This window comes from Theropithecus gelada, chromosome 12 (assembly GCF_003255815.1).
Source record: "Theropithecus gelada isolate Dixy chromosome 12, Tgel_1.0, whole genome shotgun sequence".
Taxonomy (NCBI): Eukaryota; Metazoa; Chordata; class Mammalia; order Primates; family Cercopithecidae; genus Theropithecus; species Theropithecus gelada.
The window spans coordinates 54,396,310-54,413,626 of NC_037680.1; the positions used below are offsets into that span (position 1 = coordinate 54,396,310).

General features: G+C 37.6%; 1 protein-coding gene across 2 annotated transcripts in view; it reads right to left on the reverse strand.

Moving 5' to 3' along the window:
* PDE11A (phosphodiesterase 11A) overlaps positions 1-17,317 on the reverse strand; it is a 501,616-nt gene that overhangs the window by 393,251 nt on the left and 91,048 nt on the right. For both annotated transcript variants that reach the window (XM_025405422.1, XM_025405424.1), the window contains exon 2: positions 10,377-10,535. In XM_025405422.1, coding sequence (XP_025261207.1) covers positions 10,377-10,535 — 159 coding nt within the window. The remainder of the gene's footprint in view (positions 1-10,376; positions 10,536-17,317) is intronic.

Sequence of the window (17,317 nt, forward strand, 5' to 3'; positions counted from 1 at the left end):
TAAGAATGTGATTTTTGAAACAACCTAAATGTTAAGAAATAAAATGATTAAATAAACTATTGTATAATTACATGGTGGAAAATAATGCAAACATGTAAATTATATCTTTGAAGAATTACTTAAAGCATGCTAAAATACTGTATATATTACTTTATGCAAATTTTTAAAACACACCTTTATTTGTAGGTAAAAATAAATAAATATAAGTAAATAAACCAAGAATTTAACAGTATTATCTCTGAAAGTTAGGATTATGGGTGATACTAATTTTTCCTTTTTTTGTATTTTTCAAATTTTCTATAATAAGCTCATATTACTTTTAAAATTAGGAAATAATCTTATCACCAAAGAAAAGGAAAAGAAAATCCAAGAAAGGCAGAGACACCCAATTCAAAGATAGACAAATATACTTGGATTCTACTAAATTTTACTTTTTATCATAAAGGAATTTAATTTTTAAAAATTCAGATTCAAGTATTTCAGCATTCTAAGATGAAAAGAAAAGCAATCTTGCTATTTTATTCAAATAACACTAACCTAGTTATTCAAAGAAGACCGTTATCTGTCTTAATTTGAAATCTCCAGTAAATAAGAATTCACCACATCCCATTCTAGTTCTTTAATAAAAATTTTGCCTGCCAACAAATTTACTTCTAATCTACAATTGCAAATCGTTCTCTCCTGTCCAAGTCCTAAACAAATCAGAGAAGAGTTTATAAGATAGTTCTTTGTCATTTTGCACTTTTAGAAGTGGCTTAACTAAAATACTATTTCAAGTCCTGCCAGCATTAAGAGCTATGGATGTATCAGTCCCTAATATCAGAATGCACCGAGCTCTCCTTACCCCCTAAATTTTTCCTCCTAGATGTGCCAGAGTCCTGTCTGCTCAGCACTATGATGCATATCTACAGCCTGGCTATGTCAGGTTATTATCATCCAGTCTCTTAACTTCCCCAGTTCAGGGGATGGCAAATAGAAATTGTGATTACAACTTAATACTCATAGGAAGACACAACAAAAAGTTACTTGGGGCGAACATAATAATAAGACAATACTTTCTTGAACTTCAAGTTTTAGTGCCTAAGGCAGCCTAGAGGGGTTTCCACATACTCTGCAGGATGTAGGTAAGGTAGTCTGCAGTTATCAGGAACATGAAAAATAAATGAACTCAGTAACTGAGTCCCCTTTACTCCAGGTGTTCGCACTTTACATGAACACCTGGAGTAAAGGAGAAAAAAAGTAAGATTCTGTTGAAGAGTCAGTCACAATTTATCATAGTTATTTGAGCAACAGCTCTGGACCAAATCTTGCTTCCTAGTGAAAGATCCTACTTTACTGCTAGCCCTTTTGATATCACCTAGACTAATTAAGCTCATTCACATAAATAAAAGCTACAGAAAAATTGAATAATCTAAATTATAAAAATTACGTGTCCTGGCCAGACATGGTGGCTCATGCCTGTAATCCCAGCACTCTGCGAGGCCGAAGTGGGAGGATTGCTTGAGCCCAAGGGTTCAAGATAAGCGTGGGCACCATAGCAAGCTCCATCTCTTAAAAAAATTATGCATCTAATCACTACTTGAAATTACATTATATACTTATATATTTACTTTGTTTGTTGTCTGTTTTTATCACTAGAATGTAAACTCTGAGAGGGCAAGAATTTTTGTCTGCCTAATTCATCAGTTTAACTTCAGCATTTGGAACCGTGTCTCAAATGTGATACTGTCTACTAAGTAGAAATGCAATAAACAGTGAATGAATGAATAGTTTTTCTGCACAAATGGAACACTATATAGCTATTAAAAATGGTATGCAGATCAATGGTCATGCAAAGTCCTCCACATTCAGCACTGTAACAGTAAGAGCCCTATAACTTACTAAGTTCATTTATTTTTCATGTTCCTGATAACTGCAAACTACCTTACCTAGATCCTGCAGAGTATGTGGAAAGAGATGGAAAGAAGGATGTTGCAATTAAGCATTTATCATTTCCTTGGTAACTCTTAGAAACAAAAAGAGGAGCTAGGGAAGCAGGAAATTACAAATGCCAGTATATTAGCCATCAGGAAGACACTGGAATTTCTGGTGCAAGAGGCCTGTAAATCCACATGCATATCAAGCATTATCTGCATTTGGAATTTTAAAATACACTATGTAGGTATCGTCCTTCATTTTGTTCAATTATTGTGTTACTGTTTCCTTAAATTCCTTAATATTTGATCATTATATATTTTCTTAATAAATGTTAATCAAAATTCAACTGCAATCTTTTGGGGACATCTGGAAAAAAATGTCAAACTATAAAATATTAGGAAACACTATTAAAGACAAGCAATAATCACTTTTGGAATAGTGCCTACTTAGGTCTGAGATGACAGAATTTGGCTTTAAAAGAAGGGTGGAAATGAGAATTCCATGCAATTAGATAAGAATATAACAAAAAGTATGGGAGTGGGAAGCCCAAGACAAAATCAGTGGCAGGGTAAACCAGTTTTTGTTGAATGTTAACCCCTAAGCTGGACCGTGGCAAGCAGATTTGCCTTTTTACCCCAAAGTTAGACTCTGCCTAAAGAAGAGGAAAAGACCAGAGCCACGACACCATGGCAATATTGCTCCAATAGAAAAAAAAAAAAAAAAAGCCTGAAGTTTAACCTGAGTTCTGGCAGGTACTATGTTGGTAATAGTTTTCCCACAAATCTTGGTTGTTGTTGTTTTTTTAAGTTTATTTCTAGCCCTGAAAGAACAAAATTATTGAAAAAAGTCGTAACATACAGCAGTTAATGTCAGTGTATAACAACTAAATAACTGAATGGGATTAAATAAAAATAAACAGCATTATAAAATTTGAAGACTACAGAAAAGACTACTTTCACTTAATTCCATTTCTATCAAAACAAGGGGGGGAAAAAGTCAATGTGTTCCAACCAAAGATGTTGAATTCCAAACATAACCTGTTTCTCTTAGTAAAGAATGAAAGTATGCTTGACAGTATTATACATTTCTTTCTGCCTCTGTCTTGGCAGCATTTTAGAAGAGTGAATGAGAAAGACTTCAGTTCTTTCAAGGGCAGGCCAGTGCTTGCTTCTTCCTTGTAACTCCAACTTCATCTACCACAGCATCTTTGCCAGAGTGTTCAATAAATTTTATTTCCATTATTTTATTCCCACTACATCTATGTTAAGATTCAATTATAAGAAGAGAAGTGAATGTTTTTTATTGATAAGGCAGGAAGGTTTTCAGAAAAATGAGCAAAATAATTAATGAAATATATTTAGAGAACTTAATGGTCTCTGTTTTCAATGTAATTCTTTATTTCATTTTTCTCTGAACTATATTGGCCTTCTAAAGCTATTACTGAATTACAGAAACTGGTTTATTTTTGGTAGAAAACTGTAGTGCCACTTGAGTTCCAGATTTTAACATTCTTTGTAAACAGTTGGATGGATTATGATAAAGAAGAATCTTGGTTGTTTTCGAACCGCTCAGTCAGATATAGTCGAGTGAACACATAAAACACAAACAAATTAGTGAACAAATTATAGTTTCACAGTGATCATATGGAGCCTGGGTAATAGCTGTTAAAAGGCAAATAGTGCAGTGAGTAGATCATTTAAATACAGATAAAATATTGGAATTAATGAGTTATGGGATTCAATCCAAATTATTCCAGGACTGGAGTCTTATTGATCAAATATAATGAAATCATGAGCCATCTGCCAGGACTTTTAAAACCTTTTTGCTAACGATTGACTTTTAATCATAGATTTTTTTTTTTTTTTTTTTGAGACGGAGTCTCGCCCTGTCACCCAGGCTGGAGTACAATGGCACAATCTTGGCTCACTGCAACCTCTGCCTCCCAGGTTCAAGCAATTCTCCTGCCTCAGCCTCCCAAGTAGCTGGGATTACAGGCGCGCACCACCACACCGGCTACATTTTTTTTGTATCTTTAGTAGAGACAGGGTTTCACCATGTTGGCCAAGCTGGTCTCGAACTCCTGACCTCGTGATCTGCCCGCCTCGGCCTCCCAAAGTGCTGGGATTACAGGTGTGAGCCATCTTACCTGGGCTTAATTATAGTTTTATTTCAACAGATTCAAAAATCTAACTTAGTTGGAATGTAGACAAAAAAGGAAAAAAAAAATGAAATGAGAACACAAAGAGTATTTTTAAATAGTTAATTTTTTTTTTTAGCATTTGTGTATCTTTTATAAAGACAATGGTGAATTAATATGAAACATAAAAAAGTTGCCTGGCAGAGTTGTTGTAATACCACTATTCATGTTCATAACAATATTTTTTAAAAATAACTATTCAAAAAGTACCTTTGAAAAGTACCTTCAGTAGAAACTATTCATAAGATGACAGAAGAAATCTGTCTTTGCTCCCATGAAATTGACTTTATTAAGCTAATTAGTTGTCTGAGGGTTGGCTATTATAGTAGTACTATAGCTTGCAGCCATGTGTAAAGGTAATCTAATTTTTTTAAAAAATCAGTTCTATGCCAGTCAAATCCCATGCAAATCATACATGTGTGAACTGCATTCAGTCTTCTGGGGCCATCAATTTGTTGCCCCTTCTCAGCATGACACAGTCAATATCCCCTTCATTACTACAGTAAACTTAAATACGTTGTGCACCTTTGACATCTCATGAATCCTAAACATTCTCCTCACACTATTAGAAATGTGAGGCTAGGAATTTATAAAATTCTCCCTATTCCCTATTATCTGGCTGTGAGTCTCAGGCCTGTTGCTGATAACAAAACTCCAGCTTCTGCAGAGACTCATTAGCATCATTCAGGCACCATCCTCAACACCAGTTGGCAGGGCAGCATCACCAGTAACAAGCTCCTGGAACACAGCCAGCCCCTCAGCAACCAAGCTCAAGTTGGCTGCATCCCAGCTCTATGGGGTGGTGGAACATGTCAGCATGAAGGAGAGCAGCAGGGTAACCAAACACTCTGAATCATGAGCTGAAGAGAAGTGACCAGGGCTAAAAAAAAATCTATAGAGATTAGCCAAAGAAGAACTTCAAGCCACAGCTGCTAATACATTGGCTGTTGGAAAGTACCTGCAATAAACATATCATACTTTATGGAACACTGCAATATGAAATGACACTTTTAGGGCAGAGGTATAGGAACCTGGGAAGGCAGATAAGAGCCCTTGCTCATTTTCATTTCCCAGGTTCATGCTAGCGCGCCCACACATCTTAATAGATCACAAATGTTTGCTCCTATCCAGGTCTCATTATTTTATTCTCCAAAATAATACCTTCCTTCACTCACCCAGGAATAACAAAGTAATGACTTAATTGAATGCAAAGAGTCTAGTCATACCACCTAATTCAACTAGTTTATACATATTCCTGAAAAATAGGAACATTTGTTTGAAACCCACAAAGTGAACCAGAAAATTCCAATCATCTCTCCTGCATGGTCTGCCTTTGTGTGTACTTTCAACATGAATTATCAAACTAGTAATTTGTCAGTATGGAACTTAAATTATGAATATGTGAATACAGTAAGCTATATTTCATACAAACTCTCACCACTGCTGATAAATTATTGCTAATTATCCAAGAACTTTAAAGAGCATGAGGATTTTAAAGTCATTAAAAGGGAAGCTTTCAGGCAGAGGCTGGATGACTATCTGTCAGGTAAAGTTTCCTGCACTGGATGAGGGAAAAGGTGGCAGGGAATGGACCTGGTGATTTTTCCAGTCTCTTCTTCTACTACAGGGCATATGTATTACATGATATAGCACAGCCACTGAATTATAGGTATAGAATTTTCAAGAAACACAATATGGTGGTCCTATGCACAATTATGTTAGGTACATTAATAGCCCAGAAATGAGTATACCACATTTAATTTTTAATTTATCTCAGTCAAATGATTTACTGATTTCCATATTACAAAATGTTTTGAAATTATACAGAACATAACTTATGGTCTCTAGACGCTGACATTTTAAGATATCAGGACATACAAATCATATTATGCTAATGTGCAACAAATTTACCACTACCCATGTGAATGATGACATGGCAGTTATGTGTATAAAGTAAAATTACGAAGAGGGTTCAAATTACTTTAGTCTGGCTTTGAAATATATGGTGAACTTTCATGAGGCTCATTTATTGATAATAAGTGCTACCCTAAGCACTTTACATCTATTATCTATTTTACTCCGCACAACAACCCTGTGATGGAGGTTCTGAGGCTAGAGAGATGCAGCCACTTGCTGAAGGTCACTCAGTTAATAAGCAGCAGAGCAAAGATGTGAACCTGCCTTGGTGACTTTCTGACTCCAGACCTTCTCATCTAACACTCATGACATGGCTTCCTTTTTGCTTCCTTGTTTTCTTACTTGTAGGCAACATTAAAATTACTTTGGTTGCTGCAGTTTATGCTATTGAACATGGGAGAAGGTTTTCTGAAGTCTGCTTGACTGACCAAGGAAAACTAATTTGAGTTTTAAAATGTGAAGTGAATGAAGTTGGCAGAGCTCTGAGAAATTAGGTATGCATACTGCTACCACTGTAAATGGGCTCAATATTTCAAAAAGCTATCTATAACATGGAATGAGAGCTATAAAACTTTTCTTGCCCTTTGACTCAGTAATTTCAGTCTTTGGAATATACCCTCAAGGAAATAACACAAAAGAAAAAAGTAATTTGTTCAAGATGTTCATTCAGGGGCTATTTGTATTAGTGAAACACAGGGGGGAAAAAAATCCAAATTCTCACTAATAGGACAGTGACTAAGCAAACGAGGCTCTGTAGAAAAAGAAAATAAGAAAATTTTATGATCTCCCAAAATGACAAATGTAGAATATATCCGTATGTGGACACATATGTAAGAAATACCTGGGTTAAAACGTAGAATGCAAATTACTACATATAAGCATAACCTTGTACAACCAAGTAAAACAGTATCTGCATTAATAAGGCAAGAGATTCATGAACTTATAAAGAAATATATCCCCCTTTTAATTGGAGAAATCCCAACATGGGAGGAGCATCTGGCGTATAGATTGCGTTTAATAAAAATTTGTCTTTAAATGAGAAAAACAGAGGTTATTTATTCAGATCGTGCTATAACAAGGAAGACAGCCACCATTGCTTGCATTTGGAACACTCAAAGGGGAGTGCACAAGTTTTATGGTGAAAAAAATAGAAGACTTTAGGTATGTTCTGAGTGGAGGTTGTTGGCATGGGAAAGCTGAAGGCAGGTAACCAGAAGCACGACATTTTAGGTAATGAGTTCAGAGAATATATTTGGCTTTTCTCTCAGTGGCTCTGAGTTGTAAGTATGCAGGGGTGGAGGGCATGATGGGAGCAAAAAAATAGGGAAGGTGGCAGTCATTGACCAAATCCTGGCTGTGCTAGGCTGATTGCTACAGAGACTGTGATTTGGCCTTCTAAGCTGCTTGCTGAAGAGAATGTGGGTCTATCGTTATGCGTGGACTGGTCATTGTCCATTTGTATATCCAATATCTCATACAGAATACCAGTTTATTGTAAAAGGTTGTAACTCAGAAACAATCAGATGAAGAGATACATAGGGCGAGGTATAGGGGAAGAGGTGCAGAGCTTCTGATCCTTCTCTGGGTGTGCCACCCTCCCAGCACCACCCTTCAGCAACCTGGGAGGTCCACTTAATATGAATGTATAGACTTAAATTAGACAAAGGTAATTTTTAAACTGAGACCTGACTGAGATACACATGATACCTCACATATATTCATGTGCTGTCAGGAAAAGCTAAACAATCGCTCATGAGAACTACTAAGTCCTAAGTTTTCTTCCAAGTGCTTTCCCCGGATTCTCTCATTTAATCTCCCTACAGCCCAGTGAGATAAGTGTTACTATCACCCCTCTTCCAAGAGGAGAATATTGTGGCCCAGGGAAGGCAAGTAAGTTGCCCAAGGTTACTCAGGCCATGGCAGAGATGTAATTTCAACCCAAATAGACGCACCGTATGGCCAGTACAGCCATTATACTTTGCTGTCTTCCCTTATTTGGAAGAAATACTTTCCCGTGAATCACTTCTAGATTTGGTCTTCTGCTTTTCTCCTTCACCTTTTCTGTTTGGTTTACAATATATAGGATCCTTTCAGGAAATAACAATAACCATATCCAGAAGTTGTTGAGATAAAATACTCTCCAGCCGGTGCCACCTGCATGAACACAATCTACCTGCACAAACTCGCAGGACTTCTTACAAGAAGCAAAACTAGAGTAGGGTTTTCAAGTCAGGTGTGGGAATTGTAGAGACTGGAAGATAAAATGCCACTGTGGCACAAGGGATAACTACAGAAGAGAAAAACATATCATTTCAAGCCAGAAAATACTCAGATAAGGTTGAATCTAAGAAAAAAGTTGCTTGGGGATAAGTGACAAATTAAGAAGAATATTTTAAAACTCACAGGGAAAATGTTAGTTTAATTATTTTAAAAAATTGTATTTTACACTTGCCTAGTTTCTTGAGTTTTGCAAAATATTTCTCATTGATGATCGTATTTAATTCTCTGGCTATAGAGTGGTGAATAGTATAGTTGACAGATGAGAAAACTTCAGGTCAGAGATAAGTGTGAGCTGTGTATCCAAGCAGCTGCCTGTCATTAGCTGAGCTGGGACTCAGTCCCAGGCTCTCATTCTTAATAGAACTAAACACTGATGCTGCTCAAGAAAGGTACAAAGTCCTGTGCAGATCTTCCCTTTAAATTATTCACAGGTCATGAAGCTCTATCTCACAGGTGTAAGTCCATCAGGAAAAGTTCAGAAAACAAATCTAACATAAATGGAATCAAAGATAAGAACTAAATATATAATGAGTTCCTTTTAAATGAATGCAGCAGAGCAAAGGCAGGACTACCATCTGTGTAAAAACTAAACTGTTCGGGGGATGGCATGGGTATGTAGTGGTTATGTTTGGAAAGACGCAAAACCCAAATCCTTCTATCTAAATCTGTATAAGACGCACATCATTTCCATACTCTGCCATCTATGATGGCACAAAATGAAATTTCTGCTTTATCTTACATTCCATGGAAATATCTTTATTGTGAATTAGGTGGCCTACATTTATGTTCACTTCTAAACAACGTCCTCTCCTTCTCATCTGATTCTGTCTGATGGAGGCCTATTTTTGCTTCAGAGGACAGATCAAATACTGCCTCTTCCAGGAAGCCTCTTCAGATCCAAGTGAGAACAAGCCTCTCTTTCCTAGGCGCCCCCAGCCTGTCTGAGAACAACTTGCTGATGATTCTTGTCTCCTGCCTTGTGTAGCTCCTGGATGACATAACATGATTGGGATTTATCTTTGTGCCTCCTATGATCCCAATACAAGTGCCTCGTATGCCATAGCAGTTTACTTCATTGTAAGAAATCTTTTGCGGCCCTGTCATGCTCTATGAATTCATAAACCTTTACAGAGAGTTGGGCCATCTCAATTCCACTATAAAAATGACCTAAATCAAGGACTCTCTTCACTTAAAAACCTTCTTGTTTCCTTACAATCATATTTCAGTTTGACCTTCTGTGCCAGAACATTTGTATTAATTTAATGCATTTGTAATTAGCATTGGCAAATAACAAACCCACATCCAGAAGGTTAAATTATAAAGTGTTTTTTAATTAAATAGGAATATGAGAGTCATCAAACTTAAACAAACTAATTTGAGATTTGCTTTTATCACAAATTTTATAAATATTCAACCAGATTTTATTCAATATAAAGGTAGAAGCTTCAAAGCCAGAACCTCAGTTCTTTGAGGACTCTCTCTTTTAATATAAGCTGATAAATAAACTACTAGTGAAAGAACTTAAAATTTCAGAGCAAAAAGTACATTACTTCCACCAAGGTCAATTACTCTTCAGGGACAAAAGTAATGTTCTTTTTATTAGCAATTTGGAATAACAATTAAATAACATTTGTTTTTATTGGGATTTTTATATAAGAACTGAGAAAACAATTCTTCACTGTAGTTATAAAAATATAGGAGAAAGTGCTGAGTTTCTGAAACACAGCAATCTTCCTATATTTTCTATCTTCCCTTAGGCCATGTGTGGTGGTGTGATCCTTAACTTACTTATAAGGAAGATAAAGACCAGGGAACAACAACAATACTACCGAGGCTTATAATGAAAAGCAAGCTACAAAAAAGATGAAGTAATTATTTTCAATTTTACCACATTCTATGAAATATTGAAAAACTCCCATTTCATTTTGTATACCATGAGAAAAAGCTCTTTGATCCATGAATGGGCTAATCCAACAGCTATTCACATAATTCCTGTCTTTTAAAGGAGAATAGCAATCAATGACCAAGAAAGAAAGTACAATTCACAAAAGGTATGAAATCTTACTTTTTCATCATCTTCAGTAAATGGAGCTCCTTCAGGAATCTTATTTATCGCTTGGGCCACACCAATAATCTCACCATCACTGCTTCGGATAGGCATGCACAATAATGATTTTGTCTTGTATCCAGTTAGCTTGTCGATTTCATCATTGAATCGTCGATCCTAAAAATAAGACAAAGAAAGCATTAACTGCCTGTGCATTATTGTCAGGGAGAAGGAGAGAGAGGTTTATTTCTGCATATGATACCTTATCACTGGGAACTTAGCCCCATGGATTTTTAATCACAATAACAGATTTGACTTCATTTTTAATTCACCAAAGGAATATAAATCAAAATAAGTCAACACCATAGTTGTTTGCCATAGTAAATGAAGACAGAGACTTTAAGCCCAACTGCAACGTATCAAAATTGGGGGAAAGTGTTTTTAAGGAAAGCCTATAGTATGCGATTTATGAAAATGTGTTATTTCAAAAAGACAGGATATGAAATGTCATATAAGAAACTTACATGAGAAATATATACTAAACACTGTGAAAAATTGTTCAAAATAGAACTACTTTATTTCTAGTCAAAATGATTCTGTGAAAAAAGAATCTATGAGTATATAATGATATTTCAAAATCCTCCCCAAAAGATATAGGGTATGGGGAGATAAAAATTTTCTCTATAGAATGCCAGCTAAAATATATAAAATAAATGATAAAATTATATAGTATGTATTTTGCAACTACCAATATAATTATGTTTACAAGCAAGGGTCATTAAGTATGCTAATACCATTGGGTGAAAAACTGTTTAACTTAGTATAGTCATACAGTCTCAAGGTGCCACACCCAAAGATTCCTTATTACAAAGGAAAGGTGTCTTTGTAGTGAATAAATCTGGTGAACACCACCTCAAACAAGTAAACTTAGCATCACTGTTAAGAAGAAAAGTTAACACCATGTGCCTCTTGATATAATGCAACAGGAAGGACACAACATCACCAAGAATACAATCAAATGTGTAACGTGAATCTAATTATTCAGGAAATGAAAATTAAGAAAGGTAGAGATCATCAGTCATTCTATCAGAAACCTAACCCTGGATGTTTAAAAAATGTCAAGATCATGAGAGACAAAAAAAAGTTTTTTTAAAAAATAAATATAAAGTTAAACTATGGGAGCTATACCAGTTTAAAGAAGACTTAAGAGACCTGAAATCCAAATAAAATATGTGATCCTTTGCCAGAAATTCCGAAAATTCCACAAAGGACATTTTTGGAGGGACAATTGGAGAAAGTTCAGTCATACAATGGTATCATTATAAACTTGCTTAGGTATTATACAAGTGTTATAATTATGCAGGAGAATGTCCTTATTCTTAGGATATACATGCTAGAGTATTTGGTTAGTGAAATATCATAATACCTTCAACTAACTTTCAAGGAAGGAAGGAATGGATGGAAGGAGGGAGAGAAAGAAGGGAAGGAGAGAGATAAAGGAGGGTGGAAGGAAAAAAAGAAAAAGATTGGCTCCTGAGAAGGTAACTGTGACTAAAACTGCTCCAAGGTAGATGATAAACTATCATCCAATCTGATGATAAACTATTTCAAGCCAGGGGTTGGAGTGAGGCTTCTTCCTGTACCTTCTGCACACCCATGTTAAAAGAGGCTTAAAAGGACTGCTGCCTATGCTATGCTATTCTCGCTCTGTCACCCAGGCTGGAATGCAATCATTTGATCTCAGCTCACTGCAACCTCCACCTCCCAGGTTCAAGTGATTCTCCTGCCTCAGCCTCCCAAGTAGCTGGGACTACAGATGCAAGCCACCATGCCTGGCAAATTTTTTTTTTTTTTGTATTTTATTAGAGATGGGGTTTCACCATATTGGCAAGGTGGTCTCGAACTCCTGACTGCAGGTGATCCATTAGCCTTGGCCTCCCAAAGTGTTGGGAGCCACAGTGCCTGGCCAGGAGTCTTTAAATGCCATTATGAGGCCTGGTTCTGGTCTGGTGATCCATGAAGGCCACCCTAAACCCCAGAGACAGGAGGATCCAATTAAAGAAAGGGAAATCAAACCCCAAACAAAACCAAATCTCCTGCTCAAAATAAGTATGTGACCAAACTTTCAGAAAATCAGCAATCTGTATTAATTATTTTTAAATTTCTCTGAGGAACTACAACATGTCAGGCTATGGGCTAGGTGGAAGTTGCAATCAAGTAGGTGAGGCAGACAATGTATAAATGTATATTTATATATTGTGGTAAGTGTTACTGAGAAAAAAGCAAAATGCATGAGAGAGACTGAATATGAAGGACCTATTTTTAAGGGGATCAAGGAAGTTCTCTCTGAAAACAGAACAAATAAGCTGAGACTTCAATCATGAGTAAGAATTTTCCAGGCAAAGAGTGGTGGAAAGAACTTTCCAGGAAGATGAATAATACATATAAGGTCCTGAAGCAGGAAAAAGCTTAGTAAGTTCCAAAAAGTCAAAGGTCAATGTGGCTAGAGTATAGGGAGACAAAGGGAGAGTGAAAGAGGGAGGCAGTGACCAAAGGGTGCCAAGTCTCACAGGCCTAGAAAGAGTTATATTTAATCCCAAATGCAATGGAAAACCTCTGAAGATCTTGAAGCAGAAGAATGGCATTGGCCACTATTTAGCACTTAGATTCTCTGCAATTATCTTACCAGTTTACTTGTTCTCCCCGCAACTAAAATATAAAATCTAAGACAGCAGAGATTTTGTCTCTCTTATTTACTGCGTCATCCTAGCATGCATATTATACATGCTCAATAATATTTTTTAAATAATTTATTCTTTTGAAAAGATTGCACTGCAATTATGCAGAATATAGAAAAGGTCCTAAGGCTCCACATACCACTACTTGGCATATATGTAGAAGCACTTTTCCAAATATATAGAAGAGAGGTACACAAATGTTCACTGCAACATCAATTATGAAAATTAAAAATGTGAAGCCATTTGAATGTTGATCAAGAGAAAAATAAATTATGATCTTGTGGTTTGGTAGTGTATTATACAACAATTTAAATGAAAAAATTAAAGCTGCCTGTATCAACAAGAACAAATGTCAGAAACACAATGTTAAGTGAAACAAACAAGCAGCAGTCTGATACCATCTATATAATACCACAATACTTAAAAATAATACTAAATATCATTTATGGATTCAAATATGTAGCAAAAGTATAAAAGCATGCGAGGGAATAATGAACATTACATTTATATTAGTGGTTACCCGCTGAGAGGAAGGAAGGAAGTGGCATCAGGGAGGCATAGAGGAGGCTTCAACTAGAACAAGAAAGCTTCACTTCTTTAGAAAAACAACTCAGGGGAGCCAGGCGCGGTGGATCACACCTGTGATCTCAGCATGTTGAGAGGTTGAGGCGAGTAGATCACGAGGTCAGGAGTTCGAGACCAGCCTGGCCAGCATGGTGAAACTCTGTCTCTACTAAAAATACAAAAAATTAGCTTGGCATGGTGCCAGGTGCCTGTAGTTCCAGCTACTCAGGAGGCTGAGGCAGGAGAATTGCTTGAACCCAAGAGGCGGAGGTTGCAGTGAGCCAAGATCACGCCACTTCACTCCAGCCTGGGTGAGTGAGACTCCGTCTCAAGAAAAAGAAAGAAAGAAAAACAATTCACGAGCAAGGTGGTGGTTCTCTGAAGGTTGGGTGTAATCTGTGGCACCCAAGGAAGCTGATCTCTGTTGCTTTGAACCCCACTGGTCAGACCTGCCATGTCTCAGCACATCCCTAGGGCCGACCTACCCCAGGATAGTGTGGAGCACAGCACGTTCACCTGCCACCCAGCCGCCATTCTGTTCTCAAGGCTGCATCTATCCACTGGACTGGTGATGGGGTTGTCAGTGTTTAGCTCCAGTGTTTACCTCCTGCTTCCAGCTGCTGCTTTGAATCCTTGCTCTGCGATGGACTACTCCCTGGCTACAGCCCTCACTCTCCTTAGTCACTGGGACCTTGAACAAGTTGTTTCAGACTATGTCTATGAAGACGCATCACAGAAAGCTGCCAAGGCAGGCCTTTTGGCACACTTGACTTTAACTTGGCACACTTCACTTTAACCTTTGCCGGGCTTTGTGATTTCAACTATCATGATGGGGGCATCTGCAAAGCTGTTGCCATGCTGTGGAAGCGCTGACCTTTTAGACTTAACACCTTAAAAAGTAATTCTTAGCATGCTAAAAACGCTCAATAAATTCGGTATTGATGGAACGTACCTCAAAATAATAAGAGCTATTTATGACAAACCCACAGCCAATATCATACTGAATGGGCAAAAACTGGAAAAATTCCCTTTGAAAACTGGCACAAGACAGGGATGCCCTCTCTCACCACTCCTATTCAACATAGTGTTGGAAGTTCTGGCTAGGGCAATTAGGCAAGAGAAAGAAATCAGGGGTATTCAGTTAGGAAAAGAAGAAGTCAAATTGTCCCTGTTTGCAGATGACATGATTGTATATTTAGAAAACCCCATTGTCTCAGCCCAAAATCTCCTTAAGCTGATAAGCAACTTCAGCAAAGTCTCAGGATACAAAATTAATGTGCAAAAATCACAAGCATTCTTATACACCAATAACAGACAAACACAGAGCCAAATCATGAATGAACTTCCATTCACAATTGCTTCAAAGAGAATAAAATACCTAGGAATCCAACTTACAAGGGATGTAAAGGACCTCTTCAAGGAGAACTACAAACCACTGCTCAGTGAAATCAAAGAGGACACAAACAAATGGAAGAACATACCATGCTCATGGATAGGAAGAATCAATATCGTGAAAATGGCCAAACTGCCCAAGGTAATTTATAGATTCAATGCCATCCCCATCAAGCTACCAATGAGTTTCTTCACAGAATTGGAAAAAACTGCTTTAAAGTTCATATGGAACCAAAAAAGAGCCCGCATCTCCAAGACAATCCTAAGTCAAAAGAACAAAGCTGGAGGCATCACGCTACCTGACTTCAAACTATACTACAAGGCTACAGTAACCAAAACAGCATGGTACTGGTACCAAAACAGAGATATAGACCAATGGAACAGAACAGAGTCCTCAGAAATAATACCACACATCTACAGCCATCTGATCTTTGACAAACCTGAGAAAAACAAGAAATGGGGAAAGGATTCCCTATTTAATAAATGGTGCTGGGAAAATTGGCTAGCCATAAGTAGAAAGCTGAAACTGGATCCTTTCCTTACTCCTTATACGAAAATTAATTCAAGATGGATTAGAGACTTAAATGTTAGACCTAATACCATAAAAATCCTAGAGGAAAACCTAGGTAGTACCATTCAGGACATAGGCATGGGCAAAGACTTCATGTCTAAAACACCAAAAGCAACGGCAGCAAAAGCTAAAATTGACAAATGGGATCTAATTAAACTAAAGAGCTTCTGCACAGCAAAAGAAACTACCATCAGAGTGAACAGGCAACCTACAGAATGGGAGAAACTTTTTGCAATCTACTCATCTGACAAAGGGCTAATATCCAGAACCTACAAAGAACTCAAACAAATTTACAAGAAAAAAACAAACAACCCCATCAAAAAGTGGGCAAAGGATATGAACAGACATTTCTCAAAAGAAGACATTCATACAGCCAACAGACATATGAAAAAATGCTCATCATCACTGGCCATCAGAGAAATGCAAATCAAAACCACAATGAGATACCATCTCACACCAGTTAGAATGGCGATCATTAAAAAGTCAGGAAACAACAGGTGCTGGAGAGGATGTGGAGAAATAGGAACACTTTTACACTGTTGGTGGGATTGTAAACTAGTTCAACCATTATGGAAAACAGTATGGCGATTCCTCAAGGATCTAGAACTAGATGTACCATATGACCCAGCCATCCCATTACTGGGGATATACCCAAAGGATTATAAATTATGCTGCTATAAAGACACATGCACACGTATGTTTATTGCGGCACTATTCACAATAGCAAAGACTTGGAATCAACCCAAATGTCCATCAGTGACAGATTGGATTAAGAAAATGTGGCACATATACACCATGGAATACTATGCAGCCATAAAAAAGGATGAGTTTGCGTCCTTTGTAGGGACATGGATGCAGCTGGAAACCATCATTCTCAGCAAACTATCACAAGAACAGAAAACCAAACACCGCATGTTCTCACTCATAGGTGGGAACTGAACAATGAGATCACTTGGACTCAGGAAGGGGAACATCACACACCGGGGCCTATCATGGGGAGGGGGTAGGGGGGAGGGATTGCATTGGGAGTTATACCTGATGTAAATGACGAGTTGATGGGTGCAGCAGACCAACATGGCACAAGTATACATATGTAAGAAACCTGCACGTTATGCACATGTACCCTACAACTTAAAGTATAATAATAATAAATAAATTAAAAAAAAAAAAAAAGTAATTCTTAACACCTTAAAAAGTACTTCTCTTTGCCTCTGCTCTGCCATGCCATTCTACTAACAATAAAAAGGAAGTACGATGGCTCACGCCTGTAATCCCAGCACTTTGGGAGGCCGAGACGGGCGGATCATGAGGTCAGGAGATCGAGACCATCCTGGCTAACACGGTGAAACCGCGTCTCTACTAAAAATAGAAAAAAATTAGCCGGGTGTGTGGTGGGCACCTGTAATCCCAGCTGCTCAGGAGGCTGAGGCGGGAGAATGGCGTGAACCCAGGAGGCGGAGCTTGCAGTGAGCTGAGATAGCGCCACTGCACTCCAGCCCGGGCGACAGAGCGAGACTCCGTCTCAAAAAACAAAAAAACAAAAAAAAGGAAGTAACAGATAAGATCATTGTTGAGACAAAACTCTTTGGTGCAATCATAGCTCACCTTTGGCATCCAAAGTCCTGGGCTCGAGCAATCCTCCTGCTTCATCCTCCTAAGTAGCTAGGACTGCAGGTACACAACACCACACCCAG